Below are 10,450 nucleotides of genomic sequence, written 5' to 3' on the forward strand. Positions count from 1 at the left end.
TAGCATTGGAGGAGGTTGTTCTGAATAGAAAGCTTTTAAAAGATATACAACAGCTTACAGAATTTCACCATACTGGCAACCTTGAGGTCTACCATTCCTTGCTGCTAAAATATGTACCAAAACGTAAACACTTCTCATACAAGGGAATGGTGGCCCGTACTCAACTAGCTGTGATTGATCACAACTCCAACACTGGAAGGAGGCAAGCAACAGTCACCAGAGGTAAGGAAGAAGGGAAAAAGGTATAAGGTGGTCTTCCCAAAGGGACGTAAAAATGGATAGTGAAACCAGTGTTGGAGAAAAAGTGTTTTGATTTTGTACTGCAACTGATGGATGATGTGGTAGAGTTCAATGTGGACATGAATCCTCAACCATCAGACAAGCATGTTAAACTTCAAAGAATATTGCACCTACTCCAAGACCAAGCAAAAAAGAAGTGATAGCAGCACACCGATCACGAATGGCTGAAATACACACATAGGTGTGGCTAAATTATAGAATACCTGGCAATTTTAAATATCAGAAATTTTTCTTGTTAGAGAATGACTAGACAGACCTGGCTTTTATATAGGCCAAGTAAACAGTCAATTAAGTATTTAATAAATGATAATATGACAGCAAACAACTAGCTGCTACAAAAAAACAGTCAAGCCAGGTATCCTATAGTTTATTACTCTGACAAAATGTAATCTTTGCAATTGAACAAATTATAGCTACATATGAGACAAAGCCAGCCTGCAAATTTGGTTCTAAAGAAATTAATAATGGTAAAGCTAAGAAATTAACATCACAGGACAAATTTGCAAGCTAGCTTGGCTAGTGATTGTTTATATTATTATTACTATACATAAAACTAGGTGTTTATGTCCTACTTTTGTCAGTCGTGCAGATAATTAACATGCTATTCTATAGCTAATGCCACATGGCAATTTGAAGCATGTCGCTCCCGTTACTTGAGAAATAGCTACCATGTTGCCAGTAATTTTACGCCATCATGGGCTTTGTAGTAATTATGGTTAGAATAAGGTTCGGTGTAAGTATAAGTTAGCAACAGCGCTTTGAAATTCAGAAATTGAAGATGGCATCAACAGCAAGGTTTTACGATTTACCTACAATTTACAACACAGAATACCGTGTACTAAAACAGAAAAACAAAGTGGGAACAGTTTCTTAAGTAGCGGAGAGTTACACAACCGGTTATCTAACACTTAAATAATAATCTTCCGCGACTGCCAAGTATGTGGGCACGGCCTACATATTAATACAATTCTTTAATAAACAAACTGTGATTTCGAGGACTGTAAATATGGTGAACCAGATAAAAGAGTACATATATATATATATATAAAATGTAATATAGAAATATACAAATACCTCGAAAATTGTGGTGTCGTTAAAACTCTGAATTAGAATCTTCAATACACATATTTTCTGCTTTCGTCTTAGCATGTCAGAAAAATATGTCCCCGTTTCATTAACCAGTTCAAAAGTATAATATTTAAACCCTCCATTTATCTTTGAAATTTCTTTACCATCTTTTAAGTTAGAACAGGTCAAAATATCGCTCGAAGAATCGTTTAAATGCGCCATTAACCTAGAAGACTTTAAAATTGACAGACAAAATATCTATTCTATTCTCTTCGAAATTGCTCGATTACAGAGTCGCGCAGTGACGTAACGATGTAATTCCGCTGCTTGATCGCAGGTTCGCTCGGATGTACATTTATATTTGCAAAATAACGCAGTTTCATTGCTTTATTTCTCGAGTTGTATTTAACGTAAAGATTTTAGACTTGGTATGCAAAGTAATAATACAATACTCTTTCATTTGAGCCTAAGTTGTTCCGAGCTCTGACTTCCCCTTTAACATGCTGTTTTGCAAATGAATGGCATTCATTTTGGTTTTATTTGATTTTTCCTTATTCAAGGAAGGAGTACTTATCTTACCGCTTTTCAAAACAATCTTGCTTAGGTTCGAAATTTGGACATGGAGAGCTTTCAACTCCTGGTTAATGTGTTCTATACCTAAATTCTTTGAAAGCGTTTTCAGTTCAAATTGATTTTGATGAAGGGCAAGACTCATATTTGAACTTGTTGCTTTGTTGCTCTCCGCTTTAAGAATTTCGACTTCTTTGTTTAAGCATATGTTATCATTTCGTAGTGATTGTAATTGGTGCAAAAGCACGACAAGGATAACGAAAAGCACAAGAAGGATAACGAAAAGCACAACTGCCATAAATCTTTCGAAGCGTTGAGATGTTAACACCGACAAAAATTTATTGTCATGCCGCAACGCGGAACTGTTTTGATGATTCTTTTTCTTGCTGCGTGGTTCTGGATCTTCAGTGTTGTTTTCTAACAACAAGTTTTCGTCTTCACTCGTATCCATTATTAGGCTATAATACATTTGAAAATTCCACAACAGAATCAACTTACTTGAACTTTTCAGCTGTTGCCAGTTGCGACAAACTGCGTATGATTGATTTGCCTCTCAAGTTCTCGCGGGAAAGTCCCTCAGGATGGACGTATTACGTAGCCACTAGCCAGATTTCTAAATAAATAAATAAAAAGTATAAAATTTTATATTTATATAGCAATTATCATGACCAAAACTTCGCAATGGTTATGTGCAGTGATTAGACAGTGAATAAAACTAAAAGCCTGCAGTTGAAGGAAAGTTTTCCGGGGGAAATGGTAAGGAAATCCATCTTGGGAAGGAATTTGAAAGGAAATATAATGCATCACTACGATAATAACAGGAAATGTCTAAAACAGATAACTATTTTTAAGAAAGTGAATATAGCTACAAATACGACGGGCCATCCACCATCCACTTGATGCAAATCGTTAAGGAAATAGCAAACATTGTTCTACTGTTTCTCATCTTTGTAGTTTACTTATATTTAATACAAAGCAGTTAGCAGAATGCCTGCTGTCTTTGTCGCATCATTATTCATAGACACTAAAAGCACTGTAGAAACTGAACAAAATCTGCTGGAGGGGAGGGTTAATAATTTTTATTCCCGTGAAAAGTCCGTCCATTTAACTAAGTATTTACAGGTATATTTGCATGAATTATAAATTAACGCAAGAGTAAGAAACGCCTGTCGTCTTTATTTTACTATATAAACTTAGTCTGCATTTCAGCTTTATTCAGCTACAGTTTTTGCAATACAATACAATACAGTGCAATGCAGTGCAATGCAGTACAATATAATGTACTACAATATTGTTAAACTTTCTCAACAAAAAGGTTTTTTAAAGCCAATTATGCAAATAAAGCAACAACTAAGGCTAAAATTTTATCGATCTAGACGGAAATCATCCTCAAAGTCGGCCGATTTTTTAATACTTTTTTGTAGACATAACAACAATCTGGAACAATTTTAAATAAATCAATATGCCAGTAGCTAATATTACGCACTATCAACGCGCGGAGGTGAATGAGTTCATATGTTCAAACTACATTAATATAAAATGTACACAAAAGCTACACCACATGCCCAAATAAATGCATGATATAGTTTGAAACTGAATAGATGTATTGCAGTGTTCTTCATTTCATTGACAGTCTTTTTCAATGACGAAAGTTCCATTTTTATTTGGGAGATATCGATTGGTTTTGAATGAATTGAATCCAAAGTAGATTGCAAAGTTGTGATCTTCTTCTGTAAACGTGCAATTTTTTGGTCGGAGTCAGATATTTCAACGTCTTGTTGCCGGGTTTTTTCTTGGAATTCTGCCTTCGCTTTAGAAAAATCTGCTTCCATTGCTGTTTGTTTATTTGATATTCTAGCAATATCCTCAAGTTTTGTGTTGGTGCTGTTAATTGCCAATTCGACTTTTTCGAAAGCAGAGCGCAACTTTTTGACTGCATTTTTCAGAGCGAAGTGAGAACTTGCATTAGTTTGTCGTATTTCAGTACGAATCATAATTTGTAAATCTGACTCCGCTTTATTCAAGGCTCGCTTCAAAGCAAGATGATCTCGACGAGTCGCGTTTTCAAATCTCAAATTCTTCTCTTCAACAGCTTTCGTTTTGTGGAACAAAGCAAGTACTTCTTGATTGCTATTCCTTAAACGGTGTAATTCGTCGTTTATTCGTGGAAACCTGTAAACTTCATAGTAGATAACACCTGCTGCTACTACCAATGACAACGTCAGAAGTAAACACAAATACAAAATCCATCTTTTCCAGCTACGTTTAGTTTCGTCGCCATTCTCTGAGTTTGCCATCATTTGACATTGTTCCATTTCGTTAACTTGTATCGCCATTATAGTTAAGGAAAGCACGAAATAGAAGACAGTCTGTATGAGCCAATTTTATTGTTTGAGTCGTTTTGACTAATGTTGCTAGTGTGATCTGAATATGAAAAGAATATCCTCAATTCTTATTGTCAGGAAATTGCAAGCAATAGTTAATTCCTTTTCATTGGTTTTGTTGAAGCTCGTGAAAATATTTTTCATCATATGTATCTCTAGTCTCTGGCTCAAAAACTTTATTTCCGCTTTGACAATTGTATTCATACTCATACATTCCTCACTAGATGGTTTTGGAGTGACCTTGCACAGATGCAATGAAGCGGAAATAGCAAAAGACACGTATGTGATATCATGAGAGGCATGCATATCGACCGGGGAACCTCCAAACAAAGCAAGAAACTTCAATTCACGATTTCATGGTGAAGATCTTTTTCTCTTTGTTAAATCTTTTAGGATTATAGATATTAATTTATCATATCTTAAATTCTTAATCTTCAACAATCGACAAAACAGACCACCCACGTTTGTCCGTTATAAGTAAATCCACTCGATTTATCACATCCAGCAAAGCAGACCGACTAGGTTAATCCGTCACAGCTAAATCCGTTCACTCGATTTCTCGCATCTTCATCATATGCAACAACTATAAATCGAATTAAAAACTATACTGAAACTATTTTCTGCGCAAATTTTTTATGCTCATCCATTTGTCGAAAGTTCCTTCCCACCACTTTCAAATGCGAACTGTTCAACTCGTGAACAATATCTTTGTTTTCATAAATTGCTGGAGTTCTGGTGCCAAAATACATTCGTTCCAAGTCGGCATCGCTTCCGGTGGACGAGTCTCCGTAACATCCCGAGGTCGAGCATTCGCTCTCACTCGTAGAACCATCAGTTCCTTTCGTTACCTTTCTTAAATGAGACAAAGATAGCGATTTTTGCTTCATGTGATTATCATGCACAATCACTTTTGTGTTTTTTAAGTCTGTCTGTGAAACTGTCTTTGAAGTCGGTCCGTTTTTGTGCGCACTTTCATGTGAATTGCTAAAAATGTTTTCCCGTTGTCTAATACTCAAATGTTGACAGCTTACAGATCGCCTTACCAAGCGTTGCGGCCACGATTTTCTTCTTTTTGAGACGTCCGTAACTGCTATGGACAGCGGTCGTCTTTTCGTCATCTCTCGTCTACCGGAGTCTGCTTTTTCAGGGGAGGATGAAGTACCACAGGCATCTTCTTCGTATTCAAAAGATGTCTCCAGCAATCCGTTAACGTTACTTCTGATCGCTTTAAAAGGAACTGAATTGTTCTTGTTCGCGCTTGACAATTCTCTTTTTGAAGAGGTTTGATCGGATGAGGGAGATGTTTGCTTCATCTCGTCTAAATTTTGAAACGATCCATACATAAAACTTCGTGCCATCACGAACTCCTTCAGATCTTGTATATGACCGCTCAATGATGTCAATTGTTTCAAGAGTGCTTGATCTTGCTTCTGTAAGGAGATCTATAATAGAAAGAAAATGCAGGTTGGCGTTTGCACGAAGCTCATGAATACGGCTATCTATTGAACGCGTGACTTATACTCAATTTTTCAATTACTCAATTCTTTAGCGAAATGAAACTTTGTTACATATAAAGTAATGTTTAATTCTGATGATTGTCCAGTTTACAACACTGCATTTTGAAGTTTTGCTCAAAAAATAAACGATTCTTTCTGTGTTTTCACAGGCTTATGCAAACAGAAAGACCTTTGGGAGAACTCGAGGGCTGATCAGTGCATACCTAAAGTTTTCACAAACGTCTCCGATGTTTTCATAAGCCTGTGCAAACACGAAAACCGTCTTTTATTTCTTTTTATAAATTACTAATAATACATCTTGAAAACAAGTTCACTGTCAAAAAAATAGTAAATCAGGCTCAACTGAATAATTTATATATGAATAACTTAGCACTATCCCAATTAACATTCTAGAGACGGTCCTGAAGCTGACTGCCTTCTTTAAAACCCATTAACATTGCTTCACTGCATAAGAAAATGTTTATACAGAACATCAAGGTAAACTTCCATTTGCTGTTTCTTAATTTGAGATTAACGGTAGTCGTGTACAGCGGTGTTGATTCTGTACAATAATTCAGTGTTCATTATTTACGTCGTGTGCGTCGAACGTAGACTTGACGAAAGACGTAAAAAAAGGACTTTTACTTTTTTTTAGTCCTTGAATGTAGCTATGTAAGACTGTCAGTTTTTGTGGTTAACACACATAAATCATGATTAACATATTTCACATCAGTCATGGGAGATATCCTATGTAAACACTGCGCTAGATCGGCGTAGGAGATCGTATTACTGGAGGGGAGGTGAAATTTTATTGGCAAAAATTCATGTTGACATTGTGATGTCTGACGAATTATTTGATAATATGACGATAAACGCTCATGTAAAAGTGAAAGTTAAAGTTTTGTTTGTGAAACAGCAGATAGAATCTTTCCGCTACATGTTTAATTCCTCGTAATGTGCTTAATCACAGACAAATTAATTGTGATACAGTTGCTATTAGCGGGTGTTCAAAGTAAAACCACATGCCAATGATACACTCGCTCAGTTCTCCTACCATTTCACGACGTAACTTATTAATGCATCGTCCCATTCGTCTTCCCGCTTCAGTTGTTTCGTGTTTTGGGCGAGAACCATCCCTTTCCTTGACTAGCGAAAATTCGGGAAAGAAATCAGACTGTGGTCTTGCTTTGTTTGTTTTTCTTGTTTCGGGTCTTCTAACAATCGGTTTTACACAAAAGTCGTTCTCGTTTCTTTCTTCGAGAGCGTCTAAGGATTTGTCCCGATAGTGATAACTCCTGCGCCTCAAACAAACTTCGGAGCGGCTACGTTCTAAGTTGGAATTCGCCTTTGATGTATTATGTTTGGTTTTGTTTTCACCACAAGTTGTGACATTGTTTGTTGAACACGACTCTCCGAGACTCGAGCTTTTCAAGTCTGTGGATTGTTTCGAAAGCAGCCTATCTTCAACGTTTTTGTATGGGACAAGGGTTTGCGATATAGTACGACGAACTACGACAAAATTTGCTGTCGCCATTTGTGATAACAGCTGTTACACTTTACTTAAAGAAACCATTTTAAATATCGGCAGCAATAAAACTTTGGCCCGACTCCTGTCAGTAATTGCGAGTACATAATATATATGGCGAGATTTTGAAGGTTAGCCAACTTGATATGAATATTCAATTATCTTCAAACACGCGCACAGAACACGTCTATCATCAAGTTTTGATGATAGGGAACGAGAGCAGATCAGTGAAGCGGATGTGGAAATTGATATTCTATATTGCATAGATTTTCTAGCCAGACCTTGGCTGTTACACAGGCACTCTTTTTTAAACGCGTTAGACAAGCACGAAATTTTTTGGACCAATTAACAATTAGCATGTTTGTACAAAGTGCTCTGGATTTTTATAAAATTTTTTTTCGAAAATTTTCACACGCTAGTCTTAAAACATTTATTAGCAATTTCTTCAAGGAATTTTTAATTCATTGTGTTTTTGCGGAGATATTGGCTTTTAAACTTTGCCTTCCGTAGTAAGACCATATTTCTATACAAGCATTCATTCTGTAAATTAAACCGGCATACACTGAAACAAGTGGTATAAACTTGTTTCCAAAATGTAGTTTCCGAAAGTTTGTTTTTCCAAAAAGAGCATGCACTCAATTTACAAATTATGAACTTCAAATGAAACATAAGTAGAAATTTTTTAGGACGAAGATGAAGATGACTAAGAAGGTTGTTAAAATGCAAACACAAACAGAACTCATCTTCACGATAAACAACTGCGAATATCAAGTTCGGAAAGTTACCTTGTTACCCCTAGAGGAATGTTTTTACTACAGCTTCAAGTGGAAAATTATTACAAGGAGATTAATAAGAGGCTTGCAGTGAATATTTTAAAGAAAATCGATAAACATGTAAACTAATTCACGCAAAATAACCTTCAATATCGATATATTTTTATCAGTACGTGCGTAAACGCATTTTAATAAAAGAAAAACTTAAACACATTACTATAGTTTTGTCTGAAATTTTAAGTCGAAGCAAGTGACCATTTTGATTTCGACTCGTAGCTTCAAACAATTGAACGCTTGTATATCAATGAATAAATTTTAATTAGCATTCGTACTTTGTTATGATATCATCCTGAAATTGACTTCCTTGTGATTTTTTGCAGATTTATTATGTGCGGGCGATAAGCAGGTGAATAGAAGTCACATTTTGCTACCTTTTCGAGTGGGAGATTTTTGAGTGGGGAGGGAGAGTAAAATGAGACTTGGGCCTAACTAAATGGAATAACAATAATGTAGTGGTATGGGCCATGGCCACGGCTATATCCACATCTTTTCATTAACTTTGCATCTCAATAAAAAGCATTGTTCATTTTTCATATCAATTTTAGGTTTCTGGTATCAATGTTCTTTTGTATGCATACGATCAATAACGAATCTTGGGACTTTCACTTCGGTCAGCATTTTGCGCTACTCTGTCTACGTAAAACAAATCGTTTAATTTCCTTGTTTTTTGCATACCAAGATGATTTATTTCAATATTTCAACGTGGGAAAATATCACAATAGGTCAATATTGGAGTTTGTTAAGATGCACACCGTCAAACCTCTGCCAACTGCCAAGCGTCGACATCTCAATGATTTGTTGTTTTCTTCAATTTTCTTTTCTTATTCGACAAAGGTTTTTCTTCCGTCATCTTCAGCATGAATTTCTTTGATTATTTCGTTGGTTTAGAAGTTAATAATGTTATACTTGTTTTGAACACTTTGGATCTTTATTCATTAAGTGCTATCTTTTGTTTTGGGAAGTCAGTATCTAAACTATCTTGTTATAGCCTTGATGATGAGCTGTGATTAAATAATGACAAGACCTGTATTTTCTTGTTTCATTTATAACAAGACTGCAAGAAAATCCTCATTATCCAATTCCAGCGATTCAAAATTCTTTACTATGCGCCCATGCTACCCTTTGACACTCTTGCCACCACTGAATCTCCTAAAGCTGCAACAAAGCAAGAGGAAGATGGGAAGAAGAAGCAGTCATATTCAATATAAACTGTGTAAAATGGTGACTCGTGAAGACTTATTTAACGTAATTCTTTTGATCATTCGTTACTAGTAACATTAATCTAAACATCAAAGAATTTGTGCATACATACTACTTACTAAATGAAGATATGATCTTCGCACTTTGCTGGACAATTTAAGCAATCGTCTCAGGACCTGAAAAAATCAGGTGACTCAACGGGATTCGAACCCATGACCTCTGCGGTGCAGGTGCAGTGCTCTGACCAACTGAGCTATGAAGTCACACAGTGGTGAGCAGGTCAATATTGTTGGGCTCATGTTTTCTCGTGAAAAGAATGTCGTATGAATATTTTATGCAGTGCGGTGTTTGAAATTAAATGAAGATATGATCTTCGCACTTTGCTGGACAATTTAAGCAATCGTCTCAGGACCTGAAAAAATCAGGTGACTCAACGGGATTCGAACCCATGACCTCTGCGGTGCCGGTGCAGTGCTCTGACCAACTGAGATGTGAAGTCACACAGGTAGGTCAATAGAGGTCGTATTCGATCGTTGAGTCACCAATTTTCGGGTCCTGAATTGCTGAAAATCATTTTTCAAACGCACTACCATAAACATTTCGCGACATGAGACTTCATAGCTTTCAGTTGACTACCGCCTGAGTTCGGCTGAAACACCTGTTTTCGGTCTAATTGCTGAAATTCCTGCGAAGATCTATCTTCATTTGGTAAGTAGTATGCACATGATGTTTGAATTAATGTTACTAACGAATGATCAAATTTCGTTACCAATTACAGTTTATGACTTCTTCTTCCTATCTTCTTCTTCTGCTTTTACTGCTAAATTCAAATCAAATTCATGCAATAAAATTCGAATCGCTGGAATGAATAATTTTCTACCTATCAACTCATACTCATCACCACTGAACTTTTTTGAACAGTTCACATATTCTACTGATTTTATGACTTGGAAATTGCAATACTTGCCGTGTCGAAATGTTTAGCATAAATAATATTTACTTTTTACAGAGTGTCTATTGTTTTGTGTTTTACTGAATTACTTTTTGGCAGTCGTAATTTTTTGCTAGCTGTTC

The 10,450-nt window shown here is 36.0% G+C and overlaps 1 protein-coding gene, 1 long non-coding RNA gene and 1 other non-coding gene across 3 annotated transcripts; all 3 read right to left on the reverse strand.

Moving 5' to 3' along the window:
• Positions 1–1,072: 1,072 nt before the first annotated feature.
• LOC124450837 lies at positions 1,073–8,486 on the reverse strand. Its single transcript, XR_006950222.1, has 3 exons — positions 8,449–8,486; positions 1,375–2,551; positions 1,073–1,109 (listed from the first exon to the last, which is right to left on the reverse strand). It is a non-coding gene; the product is annotated as an uncharacterized LOC124450837 (long non-coding RNA).
• On the reverse strand, positions 3,322–7,472 carry LOC124450836. Its single transcript, XM_047001499.1, has 2 exons — positions 6,873–7,472; positions 3,322–5,764 (listed from the first exon to the last, which is right to left on the reverse strand). Exons 1-2 carry the CDS (start codon positions 7,350–7,352, stop codon positions 4,925–4,927), a joined length of 1,320 nt encoding a protein of 439 aa, XP_046857455.1. The 5' UTR covers positions 7,353–7,472; the 3' UTR covers positions 3,322–4,924.
• Positions 8,487–9,565: 1,079 nt separating the features above from the next.
• Trnaa-ugc lies at positions 9,566–9,640 on the reverse strand. Its single transcript has one exon. It is a non-coding gene; the product is annotated as a tRNA-Ala (tRNA).
• Positions 9,641–10,450: the final 810 nt, after the last annotated feature.

This window comes from Xenia sp. Carnegie-2017, unplaced genomic scaffold (assembly GCF_021976095.1).
Source record: "Xenia sp. Carnegie-2017 unplaced genomic scaffold, XeniaSp_v1 HiC_scaffold_24, whole genome shotgun sequence".
In the NCBI taxonomy this organism is placed as follows: Eukaryota; Metazoa; Cnidaria; class Anthozoa; order Malacalcyonacea; family Xeniidae; genus Xenia; species Xenia sp. Carnegie-2017.

Excerpts from the sequence above, each read along its gene's own strand:
- LOC124450836 (XM_047001499.1), bottom strand. The coding sequence starts at position 7,352 with ATGGCGACAGCAAATTTTGTCGTAGTTCGTCGTACTATATCGCAAACC. Across the intron at positions 5,765-6,872 it reads ATAAGTTACGTCGTGAAATG|ATCTCCTTACAGAAGCAAGA; the intron begins GTAGGAGAACTG and ends TTTCTATTATAG.